Source organism: Capra hircus, chromosome 15 (assembly GCF_001704415.2).
Source record: "Capra hircus breed San Clemente chromosome 15, ASM170441v1, whole genome shotgun sequence".
NCBI classification, from domain to species: Eukaryota; Metazoa; Chordata; class Mammalia; order Artiodactyla; family Bovidae; genus Capra; species Capra hircus.
This window is the reverse complement of record NC_030822.1, coordinates 20,568,951-20,593,170: the sequence shown is the minus strand read 5'-3', so window position 1 is coordinate 20,593,170 and position 24,220 is coordinate 20,568,951. Positions and strand designations below refer to the sequence as shown.

At 36.7% G+C, this 24,220-nt stretch overlaps 1 protein-coding gene across 2 annotated transcripts in view; it reads left to right on the top strand.

Moving 5' to 3' along the window:
• Positions 1-24,220, top strand: part of ELP4 (elongator acetyltransferase complex subunit 4) — a 233,563-nt gene that overhangs the window by 3,067 nt on the left and 206,276 nt on the right. For both annotated transcript variants that reach the window (XM_018059296.1, XM_018059295.1), the window contains exons 2-3: positions 4,581-4,616; positions 22,259-22,380. In XM_018059296.1, coding sequence (XP_017914785.1) covers positions 4,581-4,616; positions 22,259-22,380 — 158 coding nt within the window. The remainder of the gene's footprint in view (positions 1-4,580; positions 4,617-22,258; positions 22,381-24,220) is intronic.

Sequence of the window (24,220 nt, the reverse complement as noted above, 5' to 3'; positions counted from 1 at the left end):
TGGTAGATAAAGGATTCTGGCAGAATTTCTCTTTTCCTTGAATATAAAATAGTGGATTTTAGGACCATATGGACTAACGTAGAGAAATTATCTCCCAGGCTCATCCTTCAAAAAGATAGTTGAAGGACGGATGACTTCTCAGTTTTAACTGGATTAAACTCTGTGGTGTTCAGAATTTATTAAGTTTTGACAGACAAGTGAGTGCAAATAGGAATTGGGGTAAATAATAATCCAGGAAGACTGCCCTGAAGAAGCTTGAGGGTAGCTACCATTTTCAACATTGCCGTGAAAAAATAAATACTGGTGGGCATAGTCCTTTCCTCCACTATATTTTAATCTGGCTTCCCTGATAGCTCAGCGGGTAAATATCCACCCATAATGCCGGAGACATAGGAGAAGCGTGTTCGATCCCTGGGTTGGGAAGATCCCCTGGAGAAGGAAATGGCAACCCACACCAGTATTCTTGCCAGGAAAATCCCATGGACAGAAGAGCCTGTTGGGCTACAGGCCATGGGTCACAAAGAGTTGAATACCACTGAGCACACACACATCTTAATCTGGAGTATGGGATAATATACATTAAGCTTAGTATATTTAGTATAATCCCAGTTATGATGTTTTAACAATTGATACCTGTACATTTTAAAGCAAATGCCATTCATTCCTTTGTAAAATTGTTTCATAAAATTTAATTAACAGAACCATTCTCATTGTTGATGGCTTTTCTGTTTTGCTTCCCATGTTTGCCCAGCCAATAACTGTGATAACCAAGAGTTGTTAGGATGTTTCTTACCTAGAAAAAGTAGACTTGTTAATCATATAACTGCAAGTTAATCTGAAGTGTAGCATTAATTAGGTAGTTAAGGATACTGCTATGAACAAAGGATATGGCTGTTTGCATTTTCCCTACAGTGCCTTTAAGATGCCTATTTTGCTTCTATAATTTTAAGCAAAACTACTGATTTATAAAGAGCACTGGAAAGAACTAGGATGAAAGACTTCTCTTTCCTAACTTTTATTTCTCTTCCCTTTTACTTAAACTTTTAACTTTGAAAAAGGAATTGCCTATATTGTAAAACAAGATATCACTTATGACCTTCATATTCTAATATATTAATTTGACCTTGTTTACCCTAAGTGTATAGCTTAATTAGAGATTTGTTTTGGGAACTGTGTAGGAATTGAATTTTCTCCCTTTAAATTAATATATCATTGTCTAACTATTCACATGATTTTTTTAAATCTTTCCTTCATATTTAAAGAAGTTAAAAAATAGATATTGACACTTAAAATCTTAAATCTTCGAGTGTTTCTTAAGCTTTTATATTTTTTCTAGTTTTAAGACAAAATACTGTCACTTTTTTAAAATGTAAAAGCTTGATGAATTTTATACTCTAAGACATCACTTGGAAAGTATTTTCAAGCTTTCAAACTTGTGTGAACTTACAAGTTGATAAAATATTCTCCCATGTTTTCTTAGTAAGCTGGAGATGAGCTTAAATATACTTCTTAAAGTGGTCTAGAGGTAAAACCAAAAATTTATTTTTTTAGTGACCTAGAATATTGGTGATTTATCTGATATGATTAAAGGGAAGAGGAGGCATTGAACAAGACCATTTTTTACTTCTTTGTGCGTGTGTCCACCTGTGCAGTGTTATCATATTTAACTGGGAAACTATTTCTTGATCTGTTCTCATTATTTCACTATGAATTTCATTCACAAAAAGCATTTATTTCTCTGAATATTCATCTTGAAGGCCTTATATTAATTCCTAAGACAAGTGCTTACTTACACTGTTACTTACCTGTCAGACATTTTAATATACTATTGGGAAATGATATTTCTATTTTAATTAGGAACTATTAGTGTGAAATCTGTGCTGCTTTTGAAATTGCTAATGAATTGCTGAATTTAAAGATGTATTGAAAGCTAACTTGTTGAATAGATCATGTCAAGCATCTTGTGTTTAGTTGGTTAAGCTTTTCCATTTTGCGTAGGGAGAATGACTGCTAACTTATTAAAATTTCCTCTAGTTTAAAATATAGCTAGAATCTCAGTATATTGAGTGAGATATTTCAAAACACCTTATACAGAGTATTTGGGGGAAATGTGGTCTCATCACACACTAAAATGAAGTTTGGAAGAATATAGGAACTTTACAGCTACATGCTTGTGTATATGGTCATGTCAAAATCACTTTACCTCATATACATAGAATAAAAGCTTGATTTATAAATAATAAGGTGGCTTCTTCTTATTTCCCATGACTAACCTTCCAAATGACCAGCTTTACTAGGGCCAATTCAAATTTCAGTCTAGTGAATTTATATAATATAGCCCATTAGAAAAAAAGTAGGTTGCCTTTTTGTAAGAGAAGCAAAATAGAATATTAATTTGGCTGATAAAAATTATTGAAATGTCCTCATATTGTTTTAAGTAATATTTACATTTTCCAAACATAAAAATTTTCCATATATGATTTTAGTATATGTGATATTTAAAACTTTTGTTTCCTGAATCACCAGAAACAGTGGATTGTTCAACTCAGGCAGAAAACTACCTTCATAGTATAGTCTGATTTGCTGCTTACTGTTAATACAGTAGTACAATTAATACTGATAATACATTTATCAAATAATCTATTTACTGTATCATGTATTGATTGTTTCTAATAAGAAAATAATTGTCAGAATGGTAAGAGTAGCTCTTACTGTACTTCTTTGGGCAAGACACCTGAGCAAGATATCATATCATTCAGTTGGAGAACTATTTCTTGATCAGTTTTTATTTCACTGTGAATATCATTCACAAAAAATATCTACTTCTCTAAATATTCCACGTGGAGGCCTTATATAAATTCCTAATTTGCGAAGACATGACTATAGACCCAAAGAAGTTTAGATAACAAATCTAAATCCTTCCTATAAAGATTAAGTTATGGAAAAAAGTTAGCTATTTTTTTTTATAGTAGACTAGAAACTTGGAGTATCTGTTATGTGCCTATATTATTTCATCTCAAATACACAACATGATAATTACTAGCTAAATATTTTACATGTGAGGAAAAATAGTGAAGAGTTGGAAAGTATAATTTAAAATATTTAAAATGGATTAAAAAATTAATATTGGTCTATATGTAGCACAAACTGTAAAACTAAATATTTACTCTTCTCCCAAAGAGAACCTTTTTGCTCTCATCTTTTATGGTGGTTATCATCACATATATTTCAGTTTATGTTAAACTTTTACTTTGACCAACATTTGAAGTTATCCTGTGTACTTTGGTAGGGCTTTAAATACTAAAATGAAAGAATTATCTCATTATCTCAATGTGAAGTTAAAATTCATACTTAATTCTATAACATAACCACTTAAAATATATAAATGTATTTGTTCCCTTTAAAAATTGTTTCTAACAATTTTGAATACTCTGTATATAGTCATAAAGTCCTCAAATGTTGGATTATATTAAGTGTGCATGCAGCTTACCAAATATCAAATTCTTTGAAACATAAGTTACTTATGCTTATTTGCAAGGCAAAAAATAAACACTGTCATGAATTTTTCATACCAAGTTTTTCTACGTATTGTTTGTCACTATAAAACTTTATGGGAAAAGATTCTTTATTATATTTTAAATGTTTCACAATTTTGTAAACAAAAAACGCTAGAAATATTGTCCTCAGTTATCCAATAATTTTTAGTTTCTTTTTAAATTAATTATACTTTAAGTTCAATTGATTCTTTGTGTATACGTTTTTAAATTTTTAAGTGAACTTGTTAGCATTTGCACCAATAACACATAGTAATGCATTCAAAAATAGTTTCACAAACAAAATATCAGTCATCAAGTGGTTGAATGTCTATCTTTCTGATGTTCTAGTTTCTTAAAACTTGATTTTAAATTGATTTTTCATAAACCTCTATTTCAGTTATATATTTATGATCATATTACCCTAATTCAAATGTAATTAAAATTGCATTTTCTAGTAAAATTGAAAATGTCCTTTGTGATTGTGGTGAATATACCACTCTTGTTTGACAAGAATATTCATCTTACATTATAAATATATTTAGAGTGTGTTCAGATTTGTGTGTGTTATTAATAATCGGAAAAGAATTTGTTTTAACTGTCAGGTTTTTTTCTCCAAGGTTTGTTAAATTTGAGAATAAAAATTAAAGTGGAGTTTCTATTGTAATAACTTTTCTTTCTGTGTTGTGCTTTTGTTGTAGTTAAGCTCCTGTGCACATTTAGGTTTCAGCTATTGAGCTAATTTATTAATAAGTGCTAAATATAACAGTAAAGGAATGCTTAGCCGGCTCTGTTGAATGCTGCATGGTCCTATCACAGGAGAAAGGAGGATACTACAGTATGTTATGAAAGTAATTGTAATGTGTAGTGTATAATTACATATAGTATGTAATTATTTCATAATAGCACCTTAAGCCAAGTATTGCAAAGGTAATTAAAATGTTGTTCTCAACTACACTTTTGAAGTTATCGAAGTACCTGTCCTTGATAATGCCTAAAGATAATATGAAAAGGTAGATTAATTTGTTCATTTTGTTTCATTTCCAGGTGGAGGTTTGGCCGTTGGAACACTTCTTCTAATTGGTTAGTATAGCATACATACGTTGCTCTTCCCAATCACAGTTTTATGTTCTGCCTAATGATTTTATGGGTTTATCTGTTCTGAGATTAATTATATAGCACGCTCCAAGAGTGGAGGTAAATTAAAGACGAAATGCCTAATGTTTCACTTCAGTTCAGTTAAGTCGCTCAGTCATGTCCGACTCTTTGCGACCCCATGAATCGCAGCACTCAAGGCCTCCCTGTCCATCACCAACTCCCGGAGTTCACTCAGACTCACGTCCATCAAGTCAGTGATGCCATCCAGCCATCTCATCCTCTGTCATCCCCTTCTCCTCCTGCCCCCAATCCTTCCCAGCATCAGAGTCTTTTCCAATGAGTCAACTCTGCATGAGGTGGCCAAAATACTGGAGTTTCAGCTTTAGCATCATTCCTTCCAAAGAAATCCCAGGGCTCATCTCCTGCAGAATGGACTCGTTGGATCTTCTTGCAGTCCAAGGGACCCTCAAGAGTCTTCTCCAACACCACAGTTCAAAAGCATCAATTCTTCGGCGCTCAGCCTTCTTCACAGTCCAACTCTCACATCCATACATGACCACAGGAAAAACCATAGCCTTGACTAGACGGAGCTTAGTCGGCAAAGTAATGAATATGCTATCTAGGTTGGGCATAACTTTTCTTCCAAGGAGTAAGCGTCTTTTAATTTCATGGCTGCAGTCACCATCTGCAGTGATTTTGGAGCCCCCAAAAATAAAGTCTGACACTGTTTCCGCTGTTTCTCCATCTATTTCCCATGAAGTGGTGGGACCGGATGCCATGATCTTCGTTTTCTGAAGTTGAGCTTTAAGCCAACTTTTTCACTCTCCTCTTACTTTCATCAATAGGCTTTTTAGTTCCTCTTCACTTTCTGCCATAAGGGAGGTGTCATCTGCATATCTGAGGTTATTGATATTTCTCCTGGCAATCTTGGTTCCAGCTTGTGTTTCTTCCAGTCCAGCATTTCTCATGATGTACTCTGCATAGAAGTTAAATAAGCAGGGTGACAATATACAGCCTTGACGTACTCCTTTTCCTATTTGGAACCAGTCTGTTGTTCCATGTCCAGTTCTAACTGTTGCTTCCTGACCTGCATACAGATTTCTCAAGAGGCAAGTCAGGTGGTCTGGTATTCCCATCTCTTTCAGAATTTTCCACAGTTTATTGTGATCACACAGTCAAAGGCTTTGCCATAGTCAATAAAGCAGAAATAGATGTTTTTCTGGAACTCTCTTGCTTTTTCCGTGATCCAGCGGATGTTGGCAATTTGATCTCTGGTTCCTCTGCCTTTTCTAAAACCAGCTTGAACATCAGGAAGTTCACGGTTCACGTATTGCTGAAGCCTGGCTTGGAGAATTTTGAGCATTACCTTACTAGCATGTGAGATGAGTGCAATTGTGCGGTAGTTTGAGCATTCTTTGGCATTACCTTTCTTTGGGATTGGAATGAAAACTGACCTTCTCCAGTCCTGTGGCCACTGCTGAGTTTTCCAAATGTGCTGGCATATTGAGTGCAGCACTTTCACAGCATCATCTTTCAGGAATTGAAGTAGCTCTACTGGAATTCCATCACCTCCACAACAAACTGTGGAAAATTCTTAAGGAGATGGAAATATCAGACCACCTTACCTGACTCCTAAGATACCTGTATGCAGGTCAAGAAGCAACAGTTAGAACCAGACAGGGAACAACAGACTGGTTCCAAATTGGGAAAGGAGTGTGTCAAGGCTATATAATGTCACCCTGCTTATTTAACTTATATGCAGAGTACATCATGTGAAATGCCAAGCTGAATGAACTACAAGCTGGAAACAAGAGAGCCGGGAGAAATATCAATAACCTCAGATATGCAGATGAAACCACCCTTATGGCAGAAAGCAAAGAGGAACTGAAGAGCCTCTTGATGAAAGTGAAAGAAGAGAGTGAAAAAGCTGGCTTAAAAGTCAACATTCAAAAAAACAAAGATCATGACATCCGATCCCATCACTTCACGGCAAAGAGATGGGGAAACAATGGAAACAGTGATAGACTTTATTCTCTTGGGCTCTAAAATCACCACAGATGGTGACTGCAGCCATGAAATTAAAAGGTGCTTGCTGCTTGGAAGAAAAGCTATGATCAACCTAGACAACATATTAAAAAGCAGAGACATTACTTTACCAACAAAGGTCCATCTAGTCAAAGCTGTGGTTTTTCCAGTAGTCATGTATGGATATGAGAGTTGGACTATAGAGAAAGCTGAGCACCAAAGAATTGATGCTTTTGAACTGTGGTGTTAGAGAAGACTCTTGAGAGTCCCTTGGACTGCAAGGAGATCCAACCAGTCCATCCTAAAGGAAATTAGTCCTGAATATTCATTGGATGAACTGAAATTGAAGCTGAAACTCCAATACTTTGGCCACCTGATATGAAGAACTGTCTCACTGAAAAGACCCTGATACTGGCAAGGATTGAAGGCAGGAGAAGAACGGGACGACAGTGGATGAGATGGTTGCATGGCATCACTGACTTGATGGACATGAGTTGAGTAAACTCTGGGAGTTGGTGACGGACAGGCAAGCCTGATGTGATGCAGTCCATGGGGTTGCAAAGAGTTGTATGTGACCGAGCAACAGGACTGAGCTGATATTTTAGAAATCAGTCCCTGTGCATTCTTATAAGTATCCCTCATTGTTCTTGACAACTGAATAGGAATTCACTGTATGGTTGTGTCATAATTTTCTTATATTTTTCTCTGCTGATAAGGTTAACTCATTATCTTCTGTTACGAACAGTCCTATTGTACAAATTTTATATGTTTAAGGTTTGCATGTATGAATAAGTATCTATAGAATAAATTCCAAAATACAGGCTTGCTTAAGAGAAAGAAAGAAAGCGAAGTCGCTCAGTCATGTCTGACTCTATGCGACCCCATGGACTGTTGCCTACCAGGCTTCTCTGTCCATGGGATTTTCCAGGCAAGAATACTGGAGTGGGTTGCCATTTCCTTCTCCAGGGGATCTTCCCGACCCAGGGATCAAACCCGAGCACCAGGGAAGCCCCCAAGCATGTGAAATTGTATTAGTTACTAGATTGCTCTCCCAAGAGGTTATACTACCTGATACTTCACTCAGCTGTTATAACTAGGTCGGTCACCTTCACCCTTAACATTGTTGTACATTATCAAGGATTTTAATCTTTATCAGTCCAAATAGGTGAAAAGTGGAGAATTGGATTTCTTGATTTGAACCGGAAATTTTGTCTTTAATGTACAAAAATATAATGAGTTATTATAGTGGTTTAAAAAATATGCAAGTGAATTTTTATCCTTTTCTCCAGGGAAACGTGTGAATGATACTAGGAATCCAGTGATGATTGATAATCATTCAAACAATTTTCATTGAACACCCACTTGCATGCTAGATACTGAGGTTAGAAGTATAAATGAGTTATTCTCTTTCCATAAGGAAGAGATATAAGTAAAGCAAATAATTATAACATAAGTTAGTATGATCATACATATGTTTCCTGTTAATATATTTTATGGTTGGTTGTAATTGTACAAGGAATTCCTGTTGATTTTTGTATGTCAATCTTATAACCAGCACCTTTTGAATTGTTTATAGATTCACTTGAATGTTAAGTAGGCAGTCATCTTCTGCAAACATTGGAGATGTTATTTCGTAACAGATTCTGGTGTTTTAAGAGTGAGTGCATCCATAACAAACATAAAATAAATATATGGTAGTGGCTTTCAAACCAGGAAATAGGCAAGGCTACAAGGATTTTGAGGAGTAATATTAGAGACTTGAGTCACTATAAACAGATTGTTAATAGAAATCTGTAGTTTGAGGACACTGCCAATGAGAATGAAAAGGAAGAAGATGCCTGTTACTGAAAGCTGGAAGAAGGGGATACTGGTTGTACAGTGGCAAAAGCTTAGTGGTGTCATTGGCAGTTACATGGAAACAACACATGCCTAATGAAGCTGGTGATCTAACTGAGGAGATTTTTTTTTTCAATAATAAGTAATAAAGGAAAACTCAAATAAGAATAACCAAAGTACAGTGACAGATTTTTTTTTTAAGTCTATCAATGATGAAGTATCAGTTCACCAAGTATTACACTGGGTATTCAATAACTATTTATTGAATTAGTAATTGAACAAAACAATACAGCAAGTATAAAGCAAAGGCCGCCTTTGTAGAGTCCAGTCTTTCCATAAAGCTGATATTCTGAATCATCTCATTAGTGGTTTTGCACTACTATCATTTTCTCAGTGTATAAGATTTTTAAAGATATGTATAATTTAAGTAAACTTAGATTCATGTTGATATTTGCTGGAAACCAGTGCAATACTGGTCGATGTTTGGTAGAAGCTAATGCAATTTCCCTTCAATTAAAAATAAATAAATTTTAAAAAATTTTAAAGTAAACCTAGTTTTATTATGTTACCTTGTTTTTTTTCTCGGAAATCTTAAAATTTGAAAGCATTTTTACATTTCTTTGACAGATTAGATTAACAGAAGGAGTCTTATCTACTAGGTTTTCTACTTTTCTCCATTTTCAAGTCAGTACAACATATACAGTAGATGAACTCTTCCTTAAGAAAGGGTGAATGGTCTAAATCTAAGCCAAGTGTGAAGATTTAAGGTCAGAGGTTAGGAGCTTAGGGCATTACTATATGCTTGTCACTCAAAGATTTTTTTAAATTCTGCAAATAAGGAAAACTCCTTATAGCTCAGTTGGTAAAGAATCTGCCTGCCCCATACAGAAGACCTGGGTTCAATTCCTGGGTCGGGAAGATCCCCTGGAGACGGAAATGGCAACCCACTCCAGTATTCTTGCCTGGAGAATCCTATGGACAGAGCCTGGCAGGCTATAGTCCATGGGGTCGCAAGAGTCGGACACGACTTAGTGACTAAACTACCACCACCACCACAGTATGAAGGTGATTTTCATTAACTAAAAACTTTTCACTATAGGCTGTGAATATTTCTAATAATTTTCTCATTTACCAAGACAGTTATGTGTACCAGTGTGTACGTGCGCATGTGTGTGGGGTAACAGAGTAATAGGTTTGCAGTTTCAGAAGCAAGGTAACTGAGGAAGCTGGAGACAGTGAGCACTGCCAGAAAACCCATGATAGGTCCTTGGGAATGCAACAAAAATGAATATGAATATGTAAAAGGCCATTCTCTGAGGAATAACTGAGGGACTCCTACCTGTACTTTGAAAACCAAATATACCATTTTCTTAAAACATGTATCATTCTTTAGCACTGGAAAAGGTTTTGAGATGTTTTATGTCTAGATAGCTTTCTGACAGTCTGGTTCACATGTAAATTTGGCGCACCTGAAAAGTATCAAAAGTGAAAGCATAGCATAAATATTTAAAGTTCACACAGCTTCTTTTTACATAAAGGATGTTGAGCTATATGTGCAGGTATGAAGCATCAAAGAGATGTAATAGAAATCAGTAAAAAAGATACAAGTTATGTAACATTTAAGAACGTGTTATTTTAATCTCTTAGATTAATTATGTAATTCTCATTCTAGAAATGAGATGAGTGATATGCTTTTAAACAATGAATCACAACTACCTATGTGTGTACTTCTGTGTTAGTTACCTATTTCTGTGTAACAATATTAACAGAAACTTAACTAGCCTGAAAAGAACACACATTTATTATCTCACAATTTCTGGGTCCTCTGCAAGCAGACAGGCTAGGAGTGAGTCAGGGCTGGGTTCTCACTGAAGGTTTGGCAGAGGATGGATCTCTTTCAATCTCCTGGGGTGATTGACCACATTCAGTTCTTGCTGTCAGCCAGAGGCACTCTCTCACAACATGGCATCTTATTTCTTCAAGACGAGTAAGGGAGACAGTCTCTCAGTGTGACAGATGTTACAGTTTTATGTAACAGAAGTGATGTACCATCACCTTTGCCATATTCTTTGGGTTCAAAGCAAGTTAAAGGTTCCACCCACATTCAAAGAGAAGAGCTTACACAAAGGCACATACCAGGGAAGAGGGTCATGGGGATCACCTTAGAATCTGTCATACTTTTCCTAGTTTTAATTTGTTATTATTTCATACAATTGCAAAAACTAAGCAGTCCCAATATATCTCTCACAGGAGAGTATAGTATTTTCTCATCAGTTGTCTTCCAGCTCTTTGAATTTGCTGAGCTGTGTTTTCCTTTTACATCATGTAATAAATTCTGAGCATTTTCCTTACGGTACACAAGTTGGTTAACTACAACCTGTTGCCTGGAGCTTTATCTATAAAGGTTTATTGAAACATAATCATACTTTATTTATTTATACATTCTAACTTTTTTTTTTTTTTGCACTTACAAGGGCAGAGCTAAGTAGATTCAACAGAGACTGTATAGTTCACAAGTCTGAAATATTTATCCTTCTCTTTAGGAAACAGCTTGCCAACTTCTATTTTGTATGATTATATCTTGTGTTTTCCTTAATTTATGTTATAGTAGTAAAACATGTTAGAAGACTAAAATAAGACAAACTGAACTGTTATCAGTAGAGTTCTTTGGGGAAAAAACTACCCAACCTTTTGTCCTAAAGCATTTGAACGACTACTGCATGTTCAACACTGTTGGAGAATATGCATCTTGGTTTTTAGCCTTGGTGAACTTGAACTGGCTGTTGGTTGCATGTGGAATAACTATAAAGAATACATATATAATGTGCAGATATTTTTGGAGGCCCAAGAGATATGTTGTTTAGTTGCTGAGTCGTGTCTTACTCTATGACCCCATTGTAGCCCGCCAGCCTCCTCTGTCCATGGAATTTTCCAGGCTAAAATACTGAAGTGCATCACCATCTCCTTCTCCAAGGAATGTTCCCCACCTAGGGATCGAACCCAAATGTCCTGCATTGGCAGGCAGATTATTTACCATTGAGCCACTGAAGAAGCCCTGCAAGGGGTGTGGAAAAGTTTAAATTGAATCAAAATATGGGCAAAAGTTGAGGGGAGGTGAAGGGAGATGAGTATTCATCTGTAAACTATATAAACACATGCATAGGAGAGAGGATATCAGCAGAATATATTCCTGTAGTAAAGAGGCAAAAGTGATTCTGGAGAGCATATTAATTTAGAACTAGTCAGAGGGAGAGTTTGGCCAACTTTTCCTGAGACAGACTCAGGGAAATACTACCTACTTGTAGCATTCAGACTATGAAACTCCAGAACCCATGTACCAGCTCCTCTAATTGCAGTGTGCAGAGCTCAGGGTGTTGTTACCTTTTATCCACCAGATCCATCATGCTTCACTTCCTAATTACTGTCGGTCATTGTCCAAAAATTAGGTGGTTCTAATGATCTTACCTTCTCTGTTACTTTTATCTTCATAATATTTGGTATTTTTTTCTCTGTAGACTCAATTTCCTAGTATTTCAGTCATTTCTAAACCTTTCCAGTTTGCCTTCTGTAACACCTATTTCATACAAAACACACTCTTAATATCTTTAAATCTTATTATCAAATGTTCTATTAAAACATTTAACATTAAGTGAAGATTTACTGTGTGCTGGCATCATACTAAGTCCTTAATGTGTATTTTATCATTTGATTTAACAATAGTCAGATGAGGTGTCTATGTGTTACAGAAGATAAAATTTTGAGGGAAGCCAAGTAACTTATCCAAGGTCATGCACCTAGTATCTGAGATGCACAATCAAGTTTTTCTGACGTTAAATCATTTTATACTAAAACCTGATAACTCATCTTAAAAATTCTTTCTGGAATGAGTTATAAATCTTTAGTTATTCTTCTTCTATACCATCTTATTGCTGTCATGTACTGACTTCCAAGCTATTTCCGTCATTTATTAGAGATGATCATGATCTTCAACCTCAAGAAGGCATTGAACATTGGCCAGTAACTTTTTGTGTACGCTAATCACCTCCTTTTCATTTGCATTAACCTCAGTGGCCTTTTAAAACTCTTTTGTCCTCAAACGTCAGATAGTACCACTTTTTCCTTCTTTTCCTGGAATGACTTATTTCATGCAAAAGTAAGAGTCTGTCTCATAATAAACAACTTCCCACCATCAATCCTAAAAGCTTAGCTCTATTCAAATAGAAAGATGGGATGTGTCTTCTCCTGTTAGAGAGTCATCCTTGCAACCTGCACTTTAGATCTTTTCTCCTATTACCTTTCGAAGTACCTGGCAATATAAATTTTCATTTCTTATCACTACTACCTTTAAGTTCTTTTCTATGTTCACCTGTTTTTCAAAGGAAGAAGTTCTTCCCCCTTAACCCTGACTCTGCTTTTTCTCTTCCCTTTTATAGCCAAGCCTGTTGAATAGTCTGTAACACTTCTTGTGTGTTTTAGTAATATTTCAGTCATTGCTCAGTCTATTTTAGGCACTACCACTTCACTAAAACTACCTTAGCTAGAGACACTGAAGACTTTCTCACAGCTAAACCCAGAAGATACCTCTTAGTCCTATTCCTTCTTTTTTTAAACTTTTTAATTGAAGTATAGTTGATTTACAGTATTATGTTCTTTCTGGTGTACAGCACAGGAGTTCATATGTATGTATTTTTTCCATTAAGGTTGTTATAAGCTATTGAATATAGTTCCCTATGCTATTCACTAGAACCTTGTTGTTATCTGTTTTATATATAGTAATTTGTATCTGCTAATCCCAAACTCTTAATTTATTCCTGCCCCCTCTTTCTCCTTTGACAACTGTGTTTGTTTCTGTGTCTGTGAGTCTGTTTCTACTTTGTTAATAAGTTCATTTGTGTCATATTTTAGATTTCACATATAAGTGGACTAATCATATATTTATCTTTATCTTTCTGACCTACTTGACTGTATGTTAATCTCTAGGTCCATCCCTCTTGCAAATGGCACTGTTTAATTTTTTGTTGTGGCTGAGTAGTATTCCATGATACATATGTCCCACGTCTTCTTTATCTGTTCGTCTGTTGATGGACACTAAGGTTGCTTCAATGTCTTGGCTATTGTAAATAGTGCTGCTGTCAGCTTTGGGGTGCATGCATCTTTTCGAATTGAGAATTTTCTCTAAAACATATGTCCAGGAGTGGGATTGCTGCATTATATGGCAACTCTGCTTTTAGTTTTTTAAGAAAACTCCATACTGTTTTCCATAGTGGCTGTACCAACTTATATTCCGACCAGTAGTGTAGGAGGGTCCCCTTTCTCCACACCTTCTCCTGCATTTATAATTTATAGGGTTTTTAATGATGACCATTCTGACCAGTGTGAGGTATTATGTGACTGTATTTTTGATTCACATTTTTCTAATAATGAGCAAAGTTGAGCATCTTTTCACGTGGCTTTTGACCATCTGTATGTCTTTAGAGAAATATCTATTTAGGTCTTCTGCCCATTTTTCAATTGGGTTGTTTGTTTTTTTTGTTGTTGAGTTGTATGAGCTGTTTGTATATTTTGGAAATTAAGCCCTTGTCCGGCACATTGTTCGCAAATATTTTCTCCCATTTCATAGATTGTCTTTTCATTTCATTTATGGTTTTCTTTGCTGTACAAAAGCTTTTAAGTTTAATTAAATCCCATTTGTTTATTTTTGCTTTTATTTCTACTGCTTTGGGAAACCCAAGAAAACGTTGCTGTGATTTACGTCAGGGAATGTTTTTCTTATGTTCTCTTCTAGGAGTTTTGTGGGGTCATGTCTTATATTTAAATCTTTACACCATTTTGAATTTATTTTTGTGTACAGTGTGAGGTAACTGTACAGTGCCTTCTAACTTCATTGGTTTACATGTAGCCACCTAGCTTTCTTAACACCACTTGCTGAAGTGACTGGGTTTTCTCCATTATGCAATATATTCTTGCCTCCTTTGTTGAAGATTAATTGACTGTAGGCATGTGGGTTTACTTCTGGGCTCTCTGTTCTATCCCGTTGATCCACAGATCTGGTTTTGTGCCACTGTCACAGGGTTGTGATTGCTTTAGCTCTGTAGTATTGTCTGAAGTCTCAGAAGGTTAGGCCTCCAGCTTTGTTCTTTTTTCTCAGGATTCCTTTGGAAATTCAGGGTCTTTTATGGTTCCAAATATATTAGAGAATTATTTATTCTCTTTCTGTGAAAAATGTCATGGGTAATTTAAGTCTGTAGATTGCTTTGGATAATATGACCGATTTAACAATATTAATAATTCCGATTCAAGAGCATGGGTTATCTTCCCATTTCTTTGAATTATCCTCAGTTTCCTTTATCAATATTTTACAGTTCTCATCATATAGATCTTTCACCTCCTTGGTCAGGTTTATTCCTAAGTTTGCTTTGTTTTTGTCTGTTTGTTTTTGATGTGATTTTAAACGGGCTTTTAAAAAAAATTTTCCCTTTCTGATATTTCTTTGTTAGTGTAAAGAAATGCAACACATTTCCGCATGTTGATCTTGTATCCTGCTACCTTCTCAGCCCTCTTCCTCCTTGATCTCTTCAACAGTTGATGTGGGTTTTTTCTTTTATTAGACACTATTTTAATAACATATCAAAACACCTTGACTAATGAAGAAAGCCTTTTCCCCCAGCTTTGAACATTTTTTTAAACATTTTATAAGTTTTTTGTTGTTGTTGTTTTGGATTTTAATATATAAATACAGAAACCTATCTTGCCGGAACTGATGTCACACATGAACATCAACAGCTAAAATGTTCTCAAACAGAATACCCAAAAACAGGGGCAGCTGTACACATCCTTTTAGTCTTTTGTTTGTCTATGTTTTCTGGAAAAAAGAAAAGAAAATACACAGGGGTCTAGGAAAAACGTTCAGGCATTTTTGCAGGACACTTGTCATTGTTAAATCCTCTGAACTGACCAGAACCAGGAGGGAAGTGGGAAGGAGAAATGGGAAGAAGGGGGAGAAGATCCTGATGGGCTCGTTTTTGGCAACGAAGTCAAGATATCAGGGTCCCCAGGGGAGAAAAGTACAAAATCAAGCCAGAAAAATGGGGAAGGGGGATCAAACAAACAAAAAAACCAAGGCAGAGTGGTTGATGGAGAGGCCGCTGGGTGCTGGGCACAGGTGGGCTATGAGCTCACTCCATGCCCTCGGGACTTAAGTGGCAAGAACCTGGCTCTTTTCCTTTGTCACTGAGTGGGTTCTGGCTGAGCAGCAGACAGCAATCATTGAGAGGAGTCAGCAAGCGAGCCCAGCAGGGTCAGTCCTCAGGGTGTTCTGGACAAGGTCTGTTCACTTCAAACCACAAATCTGTGCAACTTTTGTGATAAACGCACAGGCAGGGCAGCCTGGCTATCATGATGTGGCACTCTTTCCTTGAAGTACTCACTTCCTTTGGATTCTATTAAAATACTCGGTTCTGGTTTTCCTTCTATCCCTCTCTTCGTGTTTTTCAGACTCCCTTTGCTCTACTCAAAATACAGACATGATATTCCCCCTTTTAGTGCTACATGCTCTTCCCTGAAGGTTAGTCCCTGGCACAACTAGGATGACCGTGAGAAACCTTTCCTAATACAAGTAATCTGTAATATCCAGGCGTAGATACAGATGTTCAGTTGTGTCCGACTCTTTGTGACCCCACGGACTGCAACACGCCAGGCTTCCCTGTCCTTCACAATCTCCAAGAGTTTGCTCAGACTCATAGCTACTGAGTCAGTGAAACCATCCAACAATCGCATCCTCTGTCATCCCCTTCTCCCCCCGGCTTCAATCTTTCCCAGCATCAGGGTCTTTTGTCTTTTCAAATGAGTCAGTTCTTCGCATCAGGTATTGGAGCTTCAGCTTCAGCATCAGTCTTTCCAGTGAATATTCAGGACTGATTTCCTTAAGGATTCACTGGTTTGAGCTGCTTGCAAAGTTCCAAAGAACTCTCAAGAGTCCTCTCCAACACTGCAGTTCAAGAGCATCAATTCTTCAGCACTCAGACTTCTTTATGGTCCCACTCTCACATCCATACATGACTATTGGAAAAACCATAGCTTTGACTAAGATGGTTCTTTGTCACCAGAGTAATGTCTCTGCTTTTTAATATGCTGTCTAGGTTTTTCATAGCTTTTCTTCCAAGGAGCAAGCATCATTTAATTTCATGGCTGCAGTCACAGTTCACAGTGATTTTGAAACCCACGAAAATAAAGTCTGTCACTGTTTCCATTGCTTCCCCATCTACTTGCCATGAAATGATGGGACTGCATGCCATGATCTTCATTTTTTGAATGTTGAGTTTAAGCCAGCTTTTTCGCTCTTCTCTTTCACCTTCTTCAAGAGGCTGTTCAGTTCCTCTTCTCTTTCTGCCGTAAGGGTGGCGTCATCTGCATATCTGAGTTTATTGATATTTCTTCCAGCAGTCTTGATTCCAGCTTGTGCTTCATCCAGCCCAGCATTTTGCATCATATGCCCTGTGTATTAGTTAAATAAGCAAGGTGACAATATACGGCCTTGACGTACTCTTTTCCCAGTTTGAAACCAGTCCATTTTTCCATGTCCAGTTCTAACTGTTGCTTCTTGACCTGCATACAGATTTCTCATGAGGCAGGTCAGGTGGTCTGATATTTCCATCTCTTGAAGACTTTTCCACAGTTTGTTGTGATCCACACAGTCAAAGGCTTTAGCGTAATCAATGAAGCATCAGTTTAGTTCAGTCGCTCAGTCATGTCCGACTCTTTGCGACCCCATGAATTGCAGCACGCCAGCCCTCCCTGTCCATCACCAACTCCTGGAGTTCACTCAGACTCATGTCCATCGAGTCCGTGGTGCTGTCCAACCATCTCATCCTCTGTCATCCCCTTCTCCTCCTGCCCCCAATCCCTCCCAGCATCAGAGTCTTTTCCAATGAGTCAACTCTTCGCATGAGGTGGCCAAAATACTGGAGTTTCAGCTTTAGCGTCATTCCTTCCAAAGAAATCCCAGGGCTGATTTCCTTTAGGATGGACTGGTTGGATCTCCTTGCAGTCCAAGGGACTCTCAAGAGTCTTCTCCAATACCACAGTTCAAAAGCATCAATTCTTTGATGCTCAGCCTTCTTCACAGTCCAACTCTCACATCCATACATGACCACAGGAAAAACCATAGCCTTGACTAGACGGAGCTTAGTCGGCAAAGTAATGTCTCTGCTTTTGAATGTGCTATCTCTGTTGGTCATAACTTTTCTTCCAAGGAGTAAGCGTCTTTTAATTTCATGGCTGCAATCACCATCTGCAGTGATTTGGAGCCCAGAAAAATAAAGTCTGACACTGTTTCCACTGTTTCCCCATCTATTTCCCATGAAGTGATGGGACCAGATGCCATGATCTTCGTTTTCTGAATGTTGAGCTTTAAGCCAACTTTTTCACTCTCCTCTTTCACTTTCATCAAGAGGCTTTTGAGTTCCTCTTCACTTTCTGCCATAAGTGTGGTGTCATCTGCATATCTGAGGTTATTGATATTTCTCCTGGTAATCTTGATTCCAGCTTGTGTTTCTTCCAGTCCAGAATTTCTCATGATGTACTCTACATAGAAGTTAAATAAGCAGGGTGACAATATACAGCCTTGACACACTCCTTTTCCTATTTGGAACCAGTCTGTTGTTCCATGTCCAGTTGTAACTGTTGCTTCCTGACCTGCAGACAGATTTCTCAAGAAGCATGTCAGGTGGTCTGGTGTTCCCATCTCTTTCAGAATTTTCCACAGTTTATTTTGATCCACACAGTCAAAGGCTTTGCCATAGTCAATAAAGCAGAAATAGATGTTTTTCTGGAACTCTCATAAGTAGATGTTTTTCTGGAATTCTCCTGCTTTTTCTATGATCCATAAAGATGTAGCATACATTTATAAATGCAGAGATAATACCCAACTTCCTATTCAACATTTTCTCTGGAATATCTTGCATGCACTTCAAAATCAATGTGTCTATAGCTAAACTCAGTCTTCCCTTATTTTCCAATTCTACTCCATTCCAAATCTATTTCTCTTCCTCTCAACCATCCGTGAATTATTATTCAACCTACCAAGTGACACGTGCCAGAGGCCTGAGTGATGAACTTCTCTCTCACATTCTACATACCCATTAATTATTAAACGTGGAAAGTTTTCAGCCTTTTTGTTTGTGTTTATAAACTCTGTCTATGTCTCTCCAATCTTGTTGCCATAACTCTGACTCAAACTGTAATCAATACCTCTCCCTGAGATGATTATTATAACAGCTCCATAGGTCGTCCCAAGTGTTCTCTTGTGTGGTCCATCTTTATACTGTAGCCTGAGTGAACTTTCTGATATGAAAATCTGATCATGATCCTTGCTTAGGACCTTTTTGTGTTCTCTATGGATCTTAACATAAAGTCCAGAGACCTTCATATATTATTTGCCTCTTCTGATTTCACTTTAGCCTTTTCTCTTATCTTCTCACCTCCTTCCTCAAGCTTTGTATTTATTTCCCTAAGCTTTTAATTCCATCAAAGTGCCATTCTCTCACCTCTTTACAGGCCTTTGCTTAAGTTCTTTCTTGCTGCCTCTTTTTTCCTAACTCTTAATCATCTTTTAGTGAAAGAAAACTCCGCTTAAGTATTTCTTCCAGAAAGTCATCCTTAACTGTTGCTTTCCTTCTTCTCATCCCCAATGAGTAGTATCCTCCTATATAAATACTCCTGTAGTGTTCTTTATTTACTTTCTCATGACACTTCTACTTTACTGAGAAAACCTGATCATGTATTATATTCAGGAGACTGACAGTAAGCACTGTAATCAAGGGGACTGTATACAGGCACAGTGAATGAATGAGTGCATGAATAAATGAATGATATGACAGGCTGGCTAAAAATAATTTATAATGGTTAGAAATGTGTAATCATGGAGTATTTTGAGTAACTAAGACAGATTATGAAGGATGCACTGCAGGAATAAAGTAAAGAACTTAAAGTGATAAAAGTACTCATTGCCCTAATGTGAAGATGAGGTGAGGTTTGTTACCATGCTTTTAAGACTTTAATCATAAATTTACTGTCATATTTTGAGGGGATAACAACAGAAACTAGCTTTTCTATTTCTGCATTTCATTATGTATATGAGTCTAAATGTTAGACTAGCTTTGCTTACTGTGTGATATGAATTATCATTTCCATTTTTCTTCTTTAATAGGACCCTCAAAAGAATGTTGATGTCTGCTTCTGTGTTATATAAATGTGTGGGAGATGTTGGGGAGAGAGTCGGTAGGATGATTCCAAAATTTTTGGCAGAGAAATTTTGGAGTATATACCATTAGATAAAGTCAGGAAAGGAGGAATGAGCAAATACTGAGGTAAAGTAATGAATTCAGTTTAAACACAGTGAATTTTATGTTCCCAGTAGCTCTACCTAGTGGAGAGTTGGATATTTGGGTATTAAATTTAGGCTAGAGAAAAATATTTGGGATTCCTAAATATTATTGACTTCCCTGTTGGCTCAGATGGTAAAGTGTCTGCCTACAACGTGGGAGACCTGGGTTCGATCCCTGGGTCGGGAAGATCCCCTGGAGAAGGAAATGGCAACCCACTCCAGTACTCTTGCCTGGAAAATCCCGTGGGCACAGAAGCCTGGTAGGCTGCAGTCCATGGGGTCGCAAAGAGTCAGACACAACTGAGTGACTTCACTTTCACTTTTTACTTTCATGCAATGGAGAAGGAAATGGCAACCCACCCCAGTGTTCTTGCCTGGAGAATCCCAGGGATGGGGGAGCCTGGTGGGCTGCCATCTATGGGGCCTCACAGAGTCGGACACGACTGAAGCAAGTTAGCAGCAGCAGCAAGAGCTGCTGGTAGCAAACCTAGAGGAGAGACATTGGCATGGAGCAAAGTGAATTCTAAAAATAGTTTGAAAATGAAACAGGATTTTAGGCTTGGAGAGAAGGGTGTATTGCTGAGAGGGAGAGAAGAGGTATTAAGAATAAATTCTGAAAAAAAAATGAAAAAAAAAAGAATAAATTCTGATATTCTAGAAACTGAAAGAAGACCACATTTGATGGAAGAAAACAATGAGTTTCTGTATTCTATCTTGGACATATGGGATTTAAAACACTTTAATGCTTCTGTATTTAATAGTACAAAAGCCTTAAAGTGACGTAAAAGTTCATATTGGGGAGATGACTAAATATTATAAATTATGAGACATAAATTTACTAGAATATTATGCCTCTTAAACATCATAGTTAGAAGACTATAATTCATGTGAGATTAAGTGGAAAAAGTGGAATACAAAATTCAATAATAATTGTAATCATCCTACTGTACAGCACAGGGAAGTATATTCAATATCCTGTGATAAACCATGATGGAAAAGAATATGAAAAAGAATATATACATGTATAACTGAATCACTTTGCTGTACTCATAATTGTGGTGCACAGGCTTAGTTTCTCTGCAGCATGGGGCATCTTCCTGGACCAGGGATCAAACCTGTGTCCCCTGCATTGGCAAAAAGATTCTTAGCCACTGTACCACCAGGGAAGTCCCTAAATCGACTACATTTCTGATTGTGGATTTACTTTAGTATTCTGTGCCAAGAAGGTTTATAAACAAATTACCACATGGTATTTTAGGTATGCCGTAGGAGACTGTTTTAATAAACTGCCTTTACTGAATTATAATTTACATATTAATATGATAAAACAGACTTCCCGGGTGGCTCAGACAGTTAAGCGTCTGTCTACAATGTGGGAGACCCAGGTTCGATCCCTGGGTCGGGAAGATCCCCTGGAGAAGGAAATGGCAATCCACTCCAGTACTATTGCCTGGAAAATCCCATGGACAGAGGAGCCTGGGGTCGCAAAGCGTTGGACACGACTGAGCGACTTCACTTTTACTTTCACTTTCACATGATGAAACACCCATTTTAAATGTGTATTTTAGTGATTTTTTTACAAATATATATACTCAGGTAACCACCACAACAATCACAATATAAACCATTTCCAACATCCCTCCTAAATTTTCTCAGACCCAAATATTTCCTGGTCCCCAAACACCTAACATCTTTCTAGCACTAGAATTTAGTTTTGCTTTCTCCAGACTATCACATTAAGGCAGTCTTATCATATATACTTTTTATGTCTGACTTTTTTCACTTAATGTTTCTGAGATTCATTTTGTTGCCCATCTATCAACAGTCCATTTCTTTTGTTGTTGAGTATTATCTCATTTGTGGACGTACCATCTGTTTTTCCATTCACTGGTTGATGGACATTTGTGCCATTCTCAGTGTTTGATTCTTATGGAAAAACTGTCATAAACATTATGTGTACATCTATGTGTGAACATGTCTTGTCATTTCTTATGGATAATAAGCAGGAATGGAGTTGCTTGCTGATTCTTATGTTTAACTTTATAAGAAACTACCAATCTATTTTCCAAATGTTACCGTTTTACATTGCCTCTAGCAATGTAGGAATGTTTTATTTGCTCCACATTTTTTCAATACTTGGTATTATATTTTTATTTCAGCTGTTTTAGCAGGAATGTAGTGGTTTTTCAGTGCTTCAGGTTGCATTTTTTGATATTTAGTACCATTAAACATATTTTCACGATCTTGTTGGCCATTCATATATCTTCGGAAGACATAGTTATTGTTCCACCTCATATACTTGTTTTAAGGAGAAAAAAATAAAAGCATGTGAGTATGCTTAATATATGGTAGAATTCTGACTATAATTTTTTCTTTCTTACAGAAGAGGATAAATACAACATTTATTCTCCTTTGCTCTTCAATTATTTCCTGGCAGAAGGAATTGCCAGTGGCCATGCTTTGTTGGTTGCATCTGCAAAAGAAGACCCTGCTGACATTTTACAGGTATAGAATATATTAATTCAGTATTACATTTTGAATGTTTCATGAAAAAAATATTGCTTATGTATATGTACGGAAGGTATATATTTGTGTACGTGCAAACTGTATTTAAATATGTTAATGGGACCTCACATGTCTTTTTTCTCTTAAAAAAATGTATCAGATTTATTTGAACATATGGTGTCATTTTTAGAGTCAAACAATTTTTTATCCTTTTTATCAGAGTGAGGAAATTTTAATAAGTTATTTAAAACTGAGAGTAAACAAAATTATTATTAAGTGATGATATGAGAACTTAATAAACTAGCTAGGTAAAGAAAAACAACTGCAAAATGTCAGATTTTATGTTAACCGGTATTCCAAAGGTATAAGTTGGAAGAATGATACAGATATTAGAAGTACTCATTTATTGTTTTGAGGTTGCCAGAAATTATTTTCTTCTAAGAAATAAGCAATAATACTAAAATATGTGATTAAAATATTGAGTAGGCCAAAAATTCCTTTGGATTTTTCCATAAGATCTTAAGGAACTTTTTGGCCAACCCAGTACTATGTCTTTTTAAGTTGAAGCATACTTTTCACCTCAGAGAAGGCAGTCATAACTTTTAGAATTATTAATTTCTTGGTAGAGAATAGGATCTTAGTTTAAGCCATCCTTTGATTAGACTTCATAATCTAAAGTCATTTTTTTCTCCTCAGAGGATGTTTTAATTTCACTGTATAGTTTGCAAAATGGCAAATGAATAAGTCATTTATAAAAAATCTGTAGCATGACAAATACTAGTTTATAATAACTGTCAAGAGACACCAACAAATTTCTACTCTCAAACATAAAAATTATTATAATACTGAGGTCAAAACTAGCATGATTCTTTCATATGGGTCAGACTTTGTTTATCAGATTAAAATAAATTCAAGAGAAATGGAGAAGGGCATGGCAACCCACTCCAGTGTTGTTTCCTGGAGAATCCTCATGGACAGAGATGCCTGGCAGGCTACAGTCCTTGGGGTTGCAAAGAGTCAGACACAACTGGGCAACTAACCACCAAAGAGAAAACCTTTGTTTAATTTTCCAGATGATTCCCTTCTGGCTGAAGAGCCTGTTTTCCTTCATTCTTATTTCTACTATTAACCCTTTGTAATATTTTCTTTTTTATTTTCTGTTTTTGTTTCTTCTTTTGTTCCTTTTCCCTTTGACCGTTCTCATTGTGGTCAATTTCCTAACAGTAGTCTGCTTGTGACAAGCAATGGAGTAAAGGCCAAAAATCACTGTTGTAAAGAAGCTGTTATAGGTTCTTCACAGTCCATTCCACAATATACTGAGCCTAAGATTTTGTATCAGACATAGCTGATATATAGGATTTATAGCTATATAGGAAATTTTTGCCAAGCCTTGGGCAGGAAGGCCTATTTCTATGTGGTTTTTAAAATGTTTGATTTTTTTTTTTTTAACTTCTTCCCTCTTCCAACCTGTGTAATTGATGTTAAAGCCTTTACTATACTTCTACATTTTGCCTTAGAGAACTACCTTATTTTATTTGAAAGTTAATCCGTGACACCTTTATTAGGTACCTTGATTTGTACAGTTCAGTTCAGTCACTCATTTGTGTCTGACTGTTTGTGACCCCATGGACTGCAGCACGCCAGGCCTCCCTGTCCATCACCAACTCCCCGAGTTTACCCAAACTCATGTCCATTGAGTCAGTGATGCCATCCAACCATCTAATCCTCTGTTGTCCCCTTCTCCTCCCACCTTCAATCTTTGCCAGCATCAGGGTCTTTTCCAGTGAGTCAGCTCTTCGCATCAAGTGGCCAAAGTATTGGAGTTTCAGCTTCAACATCA